Source organism: Sapajus apella, unplaced genomic scaffold, assembly GCF_009761245.1.
Source record: "Sapajus apella isolate SASKATOON/1434 unplaced genomic scaffold, GSC_monkey_1.0 scaffold96, whole genome shotgun sequence".
NCBI lineage: Eukaryota > Metazoa > Chordata > Mammalia > Primates > Cebidae > Sapajus > Sapajus apella.
Window position 1 is genome coordinate 1,808,285 of NW_022437036.1, and position 15,390 is coordinate 1,823,674.

Genomic DNA, 15,390 nt, shown 5'->3' on the forward strand with positions numbered 1-15,390 from the left:
AGCCCCACAGCCCCTCCATCCCCTCCCGCCCTGCTGTCCGGCCAGCCTGCTGCATCCCCAGCCCCTCCTGGCCCCATCGCCGGGGTGCTCGCCTCTGGCCAACTGCTCACTCACCTTCTGCAGCCGCCCAGTAGACCCCCTCCCCCACCTCCCACTGGGACTGGCTGGATGCCAGCTGTGTCTGGTGACAGGGCCAGCGTGAGGCAGCGCACATTTCACCGGGTTGTTTTCCACAAGCTCTCGTTGCCTTTGCCTTTTAAAAGATTTCAATTACATCTTAAATTCCCGAATTCAAACTAGACTTGGTACCCCTACAAACACATTCCTTTTCACTTTCAGTACAGTACCTGACAAATTCCATACTTTGTTAGAAAATATGGGGGCTCACGCCTGTAATCCCAGCACTTTGGGAGGCCAAGGCGGGCGGATTGTTTGAGGTCAGCAGTTTGAGAATAGCTTGGCCAACATGGTGAAACCCTGTCTCTGCTAAAAATACAAAAATTAGTGATGTCAGGAGTTCAAAACCAGCATAACCAACATGGAAAAACCCTGTTTCTACTAAACATACAAAAAATGTATTAGCCAGGCGTGGTGGTGCATGCCTGTAATCCTAGCTACTTGGGAGGCTGAGGCAGGAGAATTGCTTGAAACCTGGAGGCGGAGGTTGCGGTGAGCTGAGATTGCGCCATTGCACTGCAGCCTGGGCGACAAGAGCAAAACTCTGTCTCAAAAAAAAAAGAAAAATACCTGACTCTGTCATCATTCGAGCGTCCGTTAAAAAAAAAATGACAGCTTCAGTGTTGGTTTCAGGGTGACAACCTTGATACCAGCCAGGACTGCACTGGCTGTGTGACCTGGGCAAGTGCCAGGCCTCTCTGTGCCACTTGCCAAGTGGGCGTGGTTGTCACTGCCCCCCCTGTGAGCCGTTGAGTCTTGGTGAGGTGGTGGCTGTGGCACCCTTGCTGGCACTGGCAGCGCCCAGCGTGGGACTGTGGCTGTGGCCAACCCTGGCTCCTTGGCACAAACAATGGCTCTCAGTGGGAGGTTCCTAGTGAGGGGATGGCGTGGGGACCTTGACTGCAGGCCAGTTCCGCGCACCAGACCTCAGGTGTAAGCCGGGGCTCTGCTGGGGGAAGGCCCATGGGACCCTGAGGACGGTGCTGGCCTGGTGCCTGGAGTGCTCCCAGGAGTGACCCCCAGCAGCACACTTGCCCTTGCCCAGGAGTCCAGATTGGCTCACACATTAATAATGCTACTGTTGACATCTGAGAGCACTGCACACCAGGCCCAGGGGCCAAGTTGCTCCGTTTAATAAACCACACAGCACCCCACGGAGGGTCCCGCCACTACCATCACCACCAACCGCCCCCCTCTGGGAACCAGCATCCCTGCAGGGCAGGCTCCGGAGACACACCACGCCACATCGCCCATCACATTGCAATCCAGTGCTGCACGCTGAGTAAACTAGCATTGGACCTGATCTCGTAAGCTGCGTTTGGGGAATGCCGTGAGTACCCAGGCACACACATTCACGGCTCCCAGCATAAGGGAGAGAGCAAAGCTTTGGGGTCCCCGACAGACCTGGGTTCAAGGGCCAGCTCTGCGCTCAGTCTCTTAGCCCTGAGAGTTACTGAACCACGTCGTGGCTCCGCGTCAGGATGGTCTTGCTTTGTCCCGGGCATCTGAGGAGCAGTGGGCATTGTGCCCTGCAGGGCTCTTCAGGAAAGCGTGCTGTGCAGTCCTTCTGCCGGCAAATATGTGCCTGCACGTTTGGCTCATGGGAAATGCCTGGGAGACCCTGCAGTCCAGGCGGGAGGGCAGGCACTGAGGGCAGCAGTGAGCAGTGACAGACCTGCCCCGCCCATGGGGCCGGCGCTCTGGAGAGAGAGGCAGACAGCAAGTGGGTGGTGAGGCGGGGACGCCTCCTTCCCATGGTGACCAGAGGTTAGCAGATGACGATCACAGGATAGCGGGGTCCGGGCAGCCTCCCCTGGGGCCACGTATGAGCTGAAAACTCCAGAAAGAGGTGGCCACCAGAAGAACAGGGACAGAATATTCCAGACTGAGGAACAGCCCCTGTCACGGCGCTGGGGTGGGAGGGTGTGGCTGGAGGAGGGAGCTGCAGTCCATGGGAAGGTGGCCTGAGAGCAAGGGCTGCCTGGTGCCCACCGCGCCTCCCACCTCTTGGTGCCTACCCCGCCTCCCACCCCTTGGTGCCCCGAGGCCGAGCTGTGCTTCAGGGTAGGCGGGCAGCACCAGCCACAGGCAGCACTAGGTGGGATGGGCCTGTCGGAGCCAGCAGTGCCCCCGGCAGAGTGTTGCTCGGTGGGCAGGGAAGGTTGGCGTGCTGTGCTGTGCCATGCTGTGCCTGAGGAGCCTGTCCCCAAGGGCTGCTGGTCCCCAGAGAGGAGCTCAGTGCCTCCAAAACGGGACCCTCTCAAGGAGGAGGTGCCCCTCCTACTGCCTCGGTCTGCACGGGCTGCGGAAGCCTTCAGCCAGTGGGCATGCAGCTGGACTGGAGAGCAGCCCTTCCCTGTGCAGCAGGTGGCACTCAGTTTCTGGCCACAAAGGTGGTGCCTGGGCTAGTGGCCCCATGCCTGTTCTGAGGCCCCAGTGTCATCTTGCAGGAGGCGAGTCACGTCCCAGCGCTGCTCCCTGGAGTTTCTGGAAGATGCCGTGGGATGTACTCCGGCACAGAGGTACGCGCCCCCGCCCACCCCGAGCTCCGTGACTCCGCCTGGGCTGCCCCGACCCTGCGGGGCCAGAGGGGCCTGGGAGAAAAAGAGCGACCTGTGTCTTTGCCTGGCAGAACCAAGCACACATCTGGATCACCAAGACACAAAGGCCTGAAGAAGACGCACTTCATCAAGAACATGAGGCAGTACGACACCAGGAACAGCAGGTGTGCGGCCGGCCAGGAGCTGGGAGCCGGCTGTGGTCCCCGGACGTCCTCGGGGTCCTGCCCGTGCCAGCCAAGCAATCCTCCTTCCACTGCCAAGGCTCCCGCCTGCCCCACATCCCACACCCCACACCCCTAGAGGGTGACCCTCCTCCCCACCACACTCCGTGCTCCACATCAGCCGAGCACCCGCAGGTCCCTGGTATCACCACAGCGAGGCCACCAATCTGGGCTCCCAGGTGAAGGGCCAGGCATAGACGCCAGCCTCCAGCCACAGTGCTGGCATGAAAGAAAACAGACACAGAAATACGCGTGGCTGTGAGATGCCTGGGGAGGAGCTGGGTTTTGTTGGGAGCACAAAGGAAAGGCTGAATAAAACGAACCCCTGGCTGCCCAAGCGGAGTGGAGGGCCCAGGGGTATTCCTGCGGCCCCGTGCTCCCCACACTGCTGGTTCTGAGGGGTCCTGAGGTCCAGAGTGCTCCCTTCCTTCCGGAGCTCCCCTACTGGGCACCCTCCCTGTGGTGACCTCGGTTCTAGCCGGACCCTCCCTCCCGGTCAGTCCTACACAGCTCCCAGCAGTCGTGAGTGCCAGAGACGGGGAGAGGTTCTGCCACCGTTGTCCCCTCGGTGAGCCCCTGGGCAGAGCCGAGCCAGCGTAGGGAGGAGCAGCAGTGGCTTCTGCCTGTGCTCCCGGACCCAGGGCCTGGCTGCTCGAGTACCTTGGGAGGGAGTCTCCAGGCCAGCCTCTCTGTGGACCTGGAGCAGGCCCCTTTGGTGGCGGGCAGCCCTGCTCACCCAGGTCCTCTAAGGGCTGGCTTGAGGCAGCCTTGGCCTCGCCCTGCCGTCCCCACTGACTGCCTCATCTCTGAGTGAGCGGAGATCCCGACATGAGGCCTCCAGCCCGCCTGCACTGGGTCAGGGAGGAGCCTTCGGGATGTCACTGCCATGCCTGCCCGTGCGCAGCTGCGTCCCAGGGAGGGCACCCCGGGAGCTCCTCGAGGGAATCCATGCCGAGAGCTTGGGGGGTCCAGACTTAGTGATGCTAGCCACCGGCCTCCTGGGCCTGAGTCCTCTTGGGCAGCCTGGGCAATCTCCCAGCACCTGAATTTAGGCAGAAGGAATTTTCCATGGAAATGTCTGCAGCCCCGGAAGCAGCAGCACCCTGACCGCTGCCCCCGACCCCTGCCCTCCTGACCCTGTCCCCCCACAGGATCGTGCTCATCTGTGCCAAGCGGTCCCTGTGTGCGGCCTTCTCAGTCCTGCCCTATGGCGAAGCTCTGCGGATCAGGTGAGTGCTCGGCCCCCGCCTCACAGCCCCGGGTGTGCGTCTGGGCAGAAGGCAAGGCTTGGTCCCCAACCAGGCCTAGAAGGCATCGGGGAGTACTGTGCTCCCAGGTGAGGCTGCGTCCCCATGAGGGTGTCCCCGGGCCCACGCCAGTGCTCCTGAGGAACCTGGGGCAGTTTTGCATCCTGGTCCTCAGGGGGTTGAGGGGGCGCGGGTTTCTGTTGACGCCATTGATGTACTGGCCTGCTGTCTCACCTCCTGTGGATAGGGCTGCAGGGCCCCGTGGCCATCCGTCCAGTCCGTGTGTCACTCAGAGGAGGAGGAAACAGCTGTGGGGTGGGGATTGTGGGTGGCCCTGGCTTAAAAATAGTGGTGGAGAAAGCTGACAGGTGTGGGCAGGGGCACCTGGGGGGCTCATGAAGGTGGCACTACCCCGGGGGCTCTACCAGCTGGTGTCTGTATCGGCAATCGGGGTTCAAAGAGCCTGGAGCTCAAAGTGCTCCTTTGAAAGCACTCCTGATGTGTGCCCTCCTGGTCATGCCAGTGCCGCCCGTCTTCCCCAAGGGGCTATGTAGACACCATTCCTGAGAGCACCTCGGGCCAGCAGACAGGTGGGCTGGCAGCCGGAGCCCACTTTCAGCACAGGCTGCAGCCCTCACCTCTCCCATGCGTTGCAGTGACCTGAGGGTGGACAGCCAGAAGCAGAGGCACCCTTCCGGCGGCGTCTCTGTGTCTTCCGAGATGGTCTTTGAGCTGGAAGGCGTGGAGCTGGGAGCAGATGGAAAGGTAAGAGCCTCTTTGCTGGCAGACACCCAGCGCCATCAGGGCCGAGCAGGCGGTTGGGAGCAGTCCCACTGCAGTGCCCACAAGGCAGACATGGAGCCGCGCTTCACTCGCCATAAAGCACCAGGGTGGAGTGGGTATGGCCCATGCAGCCCCAAGAACACAGCCCAGAGCCCATCGGACCCGCCCCGGCAGCCTGGCCACGCCTGAAGTCTGCACTGTGGCATCCCAGCCAAGGCTCCTGGACACCTCCCCGTGCAGCCTGGGGCTCACCCACCACCTGGCCTCTGTGCTGGTGGTCAGCCGTCTTCAGAGGCAGGAAGAGCGTTATAGGCTACAGAACCCAGAAGAGGCAGGGAAAGGGTGGTGTTCGGGAATGTTCTAGCTAGTGAGGAGCAGCCTCGACGTCTTGATGTGAATTTTCCCTTCATTTTCCACGCAGGCTGCCCAGCACGTGTATCTGGGTTTCCTGCAGTGGAAGCAGACGGAGCTCACTTTGCCCTCTGGTCCCGGGAAGCAGAGCTGAGCCCAGATGCGTTTGCTTTTCCAGGTCGTGTCTTACGCGAAGTTCCTGTACCCCACCAATGCCTTGGTCACACACAAGAGTGACAGCCGTGGTCTCCTGCCCACACCTCGGCCCAGCCTCCCCCGGGCTCTGCCAGGATCAAAACACAAACCTGCCTCCACCAAGTCAGCACCAGCCAGCACAGAACTAGGTAGCCCGCATGCCTTTACCACGTCCCCGGACAGGGTGGCCACGTGCCTTCACCACAGCCCAGGGACAGCAGCAGCACCAGCAAGCCCCTTTCAGGCTGCAGCCCCCCATGCAGATGGAGCCTGGGAGCATGGTCAGGTGGCGGCTGCTCAGGAAGGAACAGCTCCACACCGCATCGCGGACCGGGCTTGGCCTGAGCCGGGCGGTGGAGAGGAGCTGTGTCCACAGAAGACTCCAGGGAGGGCCCCTCCTCTCAGGACATCCCTTTCTTGCCCTGGGCCCTTCGGAAGAGAGAGAACCATGGCCTAGAGCCCCTCCCGCTCGACCATGTCCCACTGTGGCGCTGGCCTGCCAGACCTCGGGGCAAGACGGGATCTGCTCAAGACTCCTGGTGGGTCAGGGGCTGCCTCTCTTACAGGGAGTGATGTGGGAGACGCCCTGGAGTACAACCCCAACCTCCTGGATGACCCGCAGTGGCCCTGTGGCAAGCACAAGCGCGTCCTCATCTTTGCGTCGTACATGGTGAGCGCCCTCTCCAGGCCTGGGTGCAGCAGCCGCGCAGCTGTCCTGGCCAGGGTGTGCAGGGCAGGCTGTGGGCAAGCCGCCCCAGGGCCGTGATGTGCCCCCACCCCAGTCACAGCACCACAGACGATGGCGACGTGCAGGGCGGGCCGGGAGCAGTGCTGGTCCCTCCGGCTGGGTTGGCCCTTGTCCTTCGGCCCCCAGCACCGGGCAGCCTGGCTCCCCACACCGAGTACACATGGGCTCTGGGGCACCGGGCAGCCTGGCTCCCCCACACCGAGTACACATGGGCTCTGGGGCACCGGGCAGCCTGGCACCCCCACACCGAGTACACATGGGCTCTGGTGCACCGGGCAGCCTGGCTCCCCCACACCGAGTACACATGGGCTCTGGGGCACCGGGCAGCCTGGCTCCCCCACACCGAGTACACATGGGCTCTGGGGCACCTGGCTCCCCCACACCGAGTACGCATGGGCTCTGGGGCACCGGGCAGCCTGGCTCCCCCACACCGAGTACGCATGGGCTCTGGGGCACCGGGCAGCCTGGCTCCCCCACACCGAGTACGCATGGGCTCTGGGGCACCGGGCAGCCTGGCTCCCCACACCGAGTATGCATGGGCTCTGGGGCACCGGGCAGCCTGGCTCCCCCACACCGAGTACGCATGGGCTCTGGGGCCCTCTCCCTGGAGCCATTTTGTTCCCACAGAGATTCAGGGCCTCCCAAGCCGCACCGTGTGCCCGTTTGCAAACCCAGAACGGCAAGAAATCTGTCCTCACGGCACCCGGCAGGCGGCCGCAGGGACTGTGCGGGGGGCTGGCCCAACCCTGCCCACTGTCTGTTGCAGACCACAGTGATAGAATACGTGAAGCCCTCGGACCTCAAGAAGGACATGAACGAGACCTTCAGGGAGAAGTTCCCACACGTCAAACTGACGCTGAGCAAGATCAGGAGGTGAGGACACCCCTCGGGGAGGTGAGGACACCCCCTCGGGGAGGTGAGGACACCCCTCGGGGAGGTGAGGACACCCCCTCAGGGAGGTGAGGACACCCCTCGGGGAGGTGAGGACACCCCTCGGGGAGGTGAGGACATCCCCTCAGGCCATCTCATTGTGTGGGAGGTGCCAGCCTCTCCTCCAGTTTCTGGTAGATTCTCCAGCTTGACAAGTCCAGCCACTGCCCATCCCCAGCCCCCTCCTGCCATCTGACCAGGCCCCCGGCAGCAGCTCCCTCACCCCCACCGCTGGCCCCGCCAGGCCTCTCACAGCCCCGGCACACGGCAGCCCCCACACACCACGGGGCCTCTCAGCCCGACCCTCACCGCAGCGCAGGATCTTCTTAAAACGTGAGCAGGGCCAGGCGTGCTGGCTCATGCCTGTAATCCTAGCACTCTGGAAGGCCGAGGCGGGTGGATCACAAGGTCGGGAGTTCAAGACCAGCCTGACCAATATGGTGAAACCCTTTCTCTACTAAAAATACCAGGCGTGATGGCACGTGCCTATAATCCCAGCTACTAGGGAGGCTAAGGCAGGAAGAGTGCTTGAACCTGGGAGGCGGAGGTTTCAGTAAGCTGACATAACGCCACTGCACTGCTGCCGGGGCGACAGCAAAACTGTCTCAAAAAAAAAAAAAAAAAAAACTTGAGTGGGACGCGGCCTCTTGTGCCTGGCCCCTCCCAGTATGTGCCATTTTGCTGAGTAGATCCCGTGGCCCTTCCCCTGGCCCACAAAGTGCCCCCGTCCAGCACATTGTGTGCTCTCCAAGGCTGTCCAGACGTGCCCTGCTCTCACAGGGTGCCATGCCGAGGGCCTCTGTGACCGGAGGAAAGCAAGCCGCAGGCGGCAGAGCTGCTGGGCTCACGTCAGGCCACGGTCCTGTACTGGGGGCCTGCCCTGCCCAGCCTCTGCCCGTGTTCCAGAGAGCAGCTCACCCCACACCCCAGCGCCTTAAAACTGCCCCTAATCAGAAGCCACTGCCCCCCCACCAAAAGCAGGGCCTGTTCTCCGTGGCTCCACCCACCGGGCACAGGTGGAAGCTGCCGTGGGTGCCCAACCAAGGGACGGGGGAAGCCAAGACCCAGTCCGGCCGTACCTGCCCAGGTGCCCGCCCTGCCCTGGGCGTTGTACATGGTATAACGGAGGGTACCATCCCCTGGAGAATGTGGTGGTGTTTCTCACGGCCCAAAGCCACATCGCTTGAGCTCAGTTGCTGGCGGCGGGGGGCTGCCCCCTCAGCCCTAGCCTCTGCTCCTGGGGACATGGCTTCTGTCTCAACCCACAGCTTAAAGCGGGAGATGCGGAGCCTGTCAGAGGAGTGCAGCCTGGAGCCCGTGACGGTGGCCATGGCCTACGTGTACTTTGAGAAGCTGGTCCTGCAGGGCAAGCTCAGCAAACAGAACCGCAAGCTGTGCGCCGGCGCCTGCGTGCTGTTGGCCGCCAAGATCAGCAGCGACCTGCGCAAGAGCGGCGTGAAGCAGCTCATCGATGTGAGTGCTGGACCTGCAGGCGGGCACGACACCCAGCCAGGGCCGCCGCGGGGGGTGGCTGGCAGGGTGGCCTCCGTGTAACCTTTCTCTCTCTTCCCTGCAGAAGTTAGAAGAAAGGTTTCGATTCAACAGGCGCGACCTGATCGGGTTTGAGTTCACGGTGCTCGTGGCTTTGGAGCTGGCCCTGTATCTCCCCGAGAACCAAGTGCTACCTCATTACAGGCGCCTCACCCAGCAGTTCTAGCAGATGCCCGAGGGCTCAGGGCACCAGGCACACGTGCTGGCCTGGGAGGTGTCCCAGCTGCTCAAGCCCCACGCCGCCTGGCCTGCCAGCGCCCCCAGCACCCACTGCAGGAGGCACCTGGCCTCTGGCTGGCGCGGCTCTTCCTTTTGCCTTTTTATGCTGTTTCCTTGGAAAGGGACGTCACTGTCACCCCAGGCGCACCATACCTCCAAGGGCACTTCTGAGAATTCTGGATTTTTACATAAACTAAATGTCGGTTTTGTTATTGGTTTTTTTTCATGTGCCCAAGACCAGCCTGGCACCAGGGCCTTCGGCTCACAGCGTGTAGCAGCAAGCCAACCGCAGCGTCTCTCCCTGGCCTCGCCTCCTGCAAGCCACCGCGGCCACCACAGCATCGGGGTGGGGAGCTGGGTTTCCACACCTCACTGAACACACTCAGATTGCCAAGTCTAACTTTAGGCATTCACGCTGGAGATTGTTTTGAGTGTGGGTTCCCCAGCAGCATCTCCCGACACCGGCTGTGCCGCTGGCCCGCTGCCGCCTGAAGCCATGCTCCTCCAGAGCTTTCTCCGCCTGCCTCGCCGCGCCACGAGTGGGGCTTCCGGCGTCCAGTGCAGCCAGCAAGAGCCGTCTCCGAACTCACCGTGACCTCACTCTTGGACTCTTGGACCTGTTCTTCAAGCATTGTGTCACTGTGAAATCCTGACGCCCCGCGTCCTACAGACTGACAGGCACAACAGACAGCTGCCGTCCCGTGCCAGGCCCCCCCCGCCTCTCGGGGAGACACTCTGGGCCTCCAGGACAACTGCTGCTTGCCAGCTCTTAAGTTCTAAGCAATATTGTGACAGAGAAAAATAACGTATTTATTATGATTTGGGATTCGGTTTTTTGGGTCTTTTTTTTTTAAGGGAACAAAAGATGCTTAGATGAGGTCTGCTTAAGTCGACTGGAAACCACACTTGACCCTCACGCAGGAAGGCACTGACCACACCCCACAGGACTGCAAAGGCTGCTAAAGGGTCCGTGCGTCAGCGCCGCCTCTTCCACAGGAAACAGGTACTGTCTCGGCCACCCTTGCCAGGGCAGCCCACCATGCTGCTAAAAGGACCCCAAGTGGTCGTTGTCCCTTCTGTGCAGGCCAGCAGGGCCCATCTCTAGCTTTCCCACATCTGTCCAAGGTTCCTGCAGTGAGTTTTGCATGGTCCGGTTCTCCGGCTAGCGGCCTCATCAAAAACACTGAATAACCGAGGAACGTTAAGTTTTTCTTCCTAGGTGGTCTCAAAACTGGCCACTGGCCCAGCCACCAAGCTTTTTCCTCCCACTACTGGCAACTTGTCTCTAGCCCATTAATACATTCTATGCTACTTGTGTGGACGGGTGCCTCTGCAGAAAGGAGATGCCAATTCCACTCACAGAACTCCACCTGATCCCAGCAGCGGTGCAAGGCAGCTGTGCCCACCCGGCCCCCCTCCTTTTCCAGGCCCACTTGCTGGGACCGAGACTCAGATGGCAGGTGTGGGAGAGACTCCAGGATGAGGGCAAACCAAAGCCTTTGTTCCCATTTACTGCCGAACATCCCCTCCTATCAAGCAGCCTGCCCTCAGGCCAAGGATGATCCCCTCACACCCAGCATGCACCCAGAGGAGGACTCGTCTTCCAAGCTGCTACACCTCCCTGGGCCCCAGGTAACTTCGCTCTGAAAAGCACCCTCCTGCCACCCAGATCCCATCTCAAGAGCTTGTCCTTGTTACCAGCATGTAAGGGACGGACTTCTAGTAACTGTTGCGGTTTACAACCTGCCCTCCAGGGACGCACAGCTCCATGGTTCTTTCTACACATGAAAGCAAGAAATGGATAAGCACAGTAATTTCAGTTTGTGTATTTATGTAATGAGATTCAGTCATTAACCAAACCGGTCTACATAAAGCCTTCCCTTCAGTATGTCTATTTTAATAATGCCAAGAGCTGCCACTGTGTGGTGTTTCAGGATTTTTGCAACAAAGCCAGTAGTTAAGCCAAACTACAGTCTGAACTTGTCATTCTCTAGCACAAGTCCAAGCGTCTGAGCTGTGACTCAACAAAACCAGGCCTGGTGTTGCTTTGGCAGCTGTGGATGTAAATGTGAAGAGGGTATCTGACCTCGGAATGTTTGAGTTCTGTTGTCAGGTGTTTTAAACGGCTGATGTATTTGTACTTTAAACCTTGGTTTTGCGACACACGTCACAGCTTGCCTCCTTTCAACTAACTGGGTACCCACCCCACCCCCGTCACCCACTGACAGCAAAACCTCAGCCCTGGGCCCACAGCAGAAAATGAACCAGCACAAATAGGTTTTTACTATTTATTTAGGACAAATACTCCACATCTGCGATTCTCTCCAGTCAAAAGTTCCTAGAACCAGGAGAAAAGGACGACGTTAGGACCACATCCCGAGCAGCCCCAGCCCTAGTCCACTCGCTCTGCCCAAATGGGACCCCAGCCTTACTTTGACACGATGCCATCAGCCTTGGCCAATCGGAGAATGGAATCATCTGACTCACCCTTAAAAAGAAAGCACACTAAGATGATTTCCACTCCAGCTGCCTGAGATGGCAGAAGGTCAGCTGTGCGACCAGCCCACATCCCCCACCCCACTAGGCAAATGGAGAAGCGCAGGGGAGCGGCCTCCAGCCTGACTATGGGGCGCAGCGTGGGGAGGTGCCTCCTAGTGAGAGGCAGGGTCTACTGCCTGAGCGTTTTCTCACAGCACCCTTCTTCCAACCCCAGGAAGAGGCAGGCAGGCAGGCAGACAGCACAGTCCAGTGGCTCCAACTACTGTCAGCAAATCTCAGGCACCATCACAGGTCAAATGCGCAGGGAAAAGTCCACCACGTCCCGAGGTGATGAGCACTGCCCAGCAAACACTCACCATCCTACGTATGGCCCCGCAGATAGCGTAAGTTTTAAACTGGCCGTTAAATCTGCCTGTGACCTTGTCAACCTAGAAAGAGAAGAAGGGTCACAAACCACTCCCCCAAGTTTGGGAAACCAATCCTCAAAGCCAGCCTCTGCCTGTATCTTCCCCCTTTCCCGGCACAAACATCCCACCTTCTCCTCCCGGGCTCCCAGCTCACCTCGGCCACGTTCATCTGGATGGACGCGTGGTCCTTGGCACCGATGATGCGGTTGCTGGCGGAGCTGCGCAGGAAGACCGCGCAGTGAGCAGAGAGAAGGCAGGGCATGACGGTGTTGAGGGAGCGTGGATGGAAAAGAGGAACGTCGGAGGAAATGAGGACACGCGAGAGGACGTGGCGGCGTAAGGACGGGAGGGATGCGGGGGAGTAAGGGCAGGCCAGCCGGGCGCGGTGGCTCAAGCCTGTAATCCCAGCACTGTGGGAGGCCGAGGCGGGTGGATCACGAGGTCAAGAGATCGAGACCATCCTGGTCAACATGGTGAAACCCCGTCTCTACTAAAAATACAAAACATTAGCTGGGCATGGTGGCGCGTGCCTGTAATCCCAGCTACTCAGGAGGCTGAGGCACGAGAATTGCCTGAACCCAGGAGGCGGAGGTTGCGGTGAGCCGAGATCGCGCCACTGCACTCCAGCCTGGGTAACAAGAGCGAAACTCCGTCCCAAAAAAAAAAAAAAAAAAAAAAGAGCAGGCCAAGACACGCGTGGGATGTGGAAGGGGCAGGGCCACGTGGGGGTGCAGTCAGCGGGGCGTGGGGACGGCGCTCACCATTTCCGCGGCACGTACAGGTCCACGAACTCGCCGGCGTCGTTCTGCATCTGGAGGCTGCGCCTACGGAGTCACCGCGCGGCGCCATGAGGACGGCCGGAACCGTGCCCCGGCCCCCGGCGCAAACCCGCCCCTAGGGTCTCGGCCGCAGCCGCAACCCGCAACCCGCACCCCGTTCCCCGTGTCCGAGTCCTCGCTCCCACCCAGGCCCAGCCCCGAGCCCGCAGTCCGCGCCGCGCGCCACACCTGCTGCCACCACACCGCGCGCGAGCAGAGAAAGGAAGCGGCGTGTTCCCCGGCAGAGAAATCCGCGGGCAAGGCGGGGTGTCGGCGAGTGCTTCCGGGTCACAGCGCCACAGCGAGTCTGCGCGGTGCGTTTTTGCCGGCGCCGCCGTGACGCACTTCCGCTTCCGACGGTGGGTCGGGTGTCCCGGACCTGCACGGTGGGTCCTAGGGTGCGGGCTGTCTTGCGGGGTGGTCGCCCAGAGCGGGTCTTGTCTTGGCCTCTGGGCTGTGCCCCACGGACGCAGTTGACCCTTGAGCGCTTCGGGAGCCGCGAATGAGCAGCTGGGAGAAGGGGCGGGGGCTGAGCCTAGCTGCCCGCTGCCGGCCCGGCCGGGGATACGGACGTGCCCCCCGCAGCGAGCCCCCAGCCCGCCGGTCCCCTGACCCTGCGGCCACCTGGGGCGTGGGGAGGTTCCCCTGCCGGCGGACGGAGCCGCTGCGGGCGGAGGTCTGCTCCCCTGGTGCCTGCTGGTCACACTCCCGCGGGCTGGTGGGCGAAGGACGGCCGCAGGGACTCGGCAGAGGAGAAATTCAGGCAGTTCCTGAGGGTAGGGAAAGACACCGGCCCCGCGGAGTCAGAAGGACCCGACCACCCTGGGATCCCATTTTTCACCAGTCAGACCCCCAGGGCAGGGCAGGGCAGGGAAAGCAAACAAAACCAGGCCTGGTGTTGCTTCCGCAGCCCAGGTAGCAGTTGTGGCTGTAAATGTGCATAAGAATGCAAACTGGGAGTCTGGGCGTGGACGCCTGTAATCCCAGCACTTTGGGAGGATGAGGCGGGTAGATCGTGAGGTCAGGAGTTCGAGGCCAGCCTGACCAACACGGTGAATCCCCTTCTCTACTAAAAATACAAAAATTAGCCAGGCGTGGTGGTGGGTGCGTGTAATCCCAGCTACTCGGGAGGCTGAGGCAGGAGAATCGCTTGAACCCGGGAGTCGGAGGTTGCAGTTAGCTGAGATGTGGCCACTGCACTCCAGCCTGGGCGACAGAGGAAGACTTCGTCTCAAAAAAAAAGAATGCACACTGGGGTACCGTTCCCCTGAAGCATTTTGGCCGAATTTGCATACCGTTTGACCCCACAAACCCACTCCTGGGAATATGCTCCGAGGAAGTAAAGATGACACAAAGATGGACCCACGAGGAGTGATCCTTGATGATGGGTGGGATCTAGCAGCCTGAACCCTGTTGCTAGGAGGAAGCTCCAAGATAGATGGAAGGGGCAGCAGGGCCTGTGTTGGGGTCTTCTCTGTGGGGGGACATGATCCTAGGATGTAGAGCTAGCCTCAGAAAACCAAGGCCCAAGCAGGGAAGGGGCTTGGCCGAGCCTAATGGCAGAGCGTGGGCCAACCCCCACAGCCCTCTCCCTGCCCCAACCCCTCCCAATTTCCCCCATCCCATTCCTCCACAGAGCAGTGTGGACTGAGCAGTGCTGATGCCATACCCATTGCTGGTGCCAAGGGTCCACTCATGGAAAAAACAAATATCCCAGAGTCGCCCCCACCCCACATCTGTGGGAGTGTGCATGGCAGTCGCTCTGTTAAAATGTCTGCTTGGGACTTTGTCTTCCAGATGAGACAACACCCCAAGAGGATAGGCTCAGGACCGTGAACATCCTGCCTCTCCCATAGGGGCCCCACAGGCTAAGCCACAGAAGCCTCTAGAAACACAGCTGGTGCCTGCGCTGCCCCTTTGCCTGGACAGCCCTACTCCATGCAGAGCTCCAGGAGTCAGCTCTCATGTTCTTTCCCTCACCCAAGCCATGTCAGCTTATACTGTTAAGGGCTCTCAGAGAATCCACTTTTCTCATGCCAATTCGCTTGTCATTAGCTACTGATTTGTGGAACTGTTTGCCTGAGGAATCTTCCCAGTGCCTGGGGCTGCAGCTGGAGCTGCACTTCTGTGGGGCTGCACGCTGGACACAGGATTGAGGGAAGGCACTAAGGGTCCCTGACACAGCAGTGTCCGAGTCAGGCCAAGTTCGTTAACATCTGGACCTGGTTGGAACTGAGACCGCAAGTTCCGCTGGGCTTGGAAGCCACGTGTTCTTGTGGGCAGCACGCCTGTGGTTGCTTCCACTGGACTCCAGCAAGCAGGCATCGGAAGTGAGGTCATTGAGGCCACTGTCTTTCAGGAAGGTCACTGTTCATGCGGGCCCTGAGATGCGTGCCCTTTTCAGACCCTCAGCACATGTGCGGAGGTGACTTGCTGTTTGCAGTTGGAGATCAGCACAGCTGACCTTCCCATCTGTGTCTGTGTGTGAGTTGCCCAGTGAGGCCTGGGGAGTTAAGAGATTCTCTCCAGCTGGAAAGCCAGAGACAGGGGCAGCCAGAGGACCAGAAAGGACAGAGTAGCAGAAAGAGCTCGAGGTCTGCAGAGGGTGCTCCACGCGTGGTCTGCAGAGGGTGCTGCACGCGTGGTCTGGAGCGGAGGGTGCTCCACGCGTGGTCTGGAGCGG

The 15,390-nt window shown here is 60.5% G+C and overlaps 2 protein-coding genes across 2 annotated transcripts in view; one reads left to right on the forward strand and one right to left on the reverse strand.

The window, feature by feature from the left end:
- CABLES2 (Cdk5 and Abl enzyme substrate 2) overlaps positions 1-9,809 on the forward strand; it is a 17,923-nt gene extending 8,114 nt beyond the window's left edge. Inside the window, 9 exon segments of the mRNA XM_032257098.1 lie at positions 2,628-2,699; positions 2,810-2,902; positions 4,111-4,188; positions 4,863-4,971; positions 5,519-5,684; positions 6,102-6,205; positions 7,050-7,156; positions 8,482-8,686; positions 8,790-9,809. Coding sequence (XP_032112989.1) covers positions 2,628-2,699; positions 2,810-2,902; positions 4,111-4,188; positions 4,863-4,971; positions 5,519-5,684; positions 6,102-6,205; positions 7,050-7,156; positions 8,482-8,686; positions 8,790-8,930 — 1,075 coding nt within the window. The 3' untranslated portion in view covers positions 8,931-9,809.
- Positions 9,810-11,257: 1,448 nt separating this feature from the next.
- On the reverse strand, positions 11,258-12,977 carry RPS21 (ribosomal protein S21). Its single transcript, XM_032257099.1, has 6 exons — positions 12,897-12,977; positions 12,651-12,713; positions 12,044-12,107; positions 11,839-11,910; positions 11,416-11,471; positions 11,258-11,321 (listed from the first exon to the last, which is right to left on the reverse strand). The coding sequence occupies exons 2-6, from the start codon at positions 12,698-12,700 to the stop codon at positions 11,312-11,314; spliced, it is 252 nt and encodes an 83-aa protein (XP_032112990.1). The 5' UTR covers positions 12,701-12,713; positions 12,897-12,977; the 3' UTR covers positions 11,258-11,311.
- Positions 12,978-15,390: the final 2,413 nt, after the last annotated feature.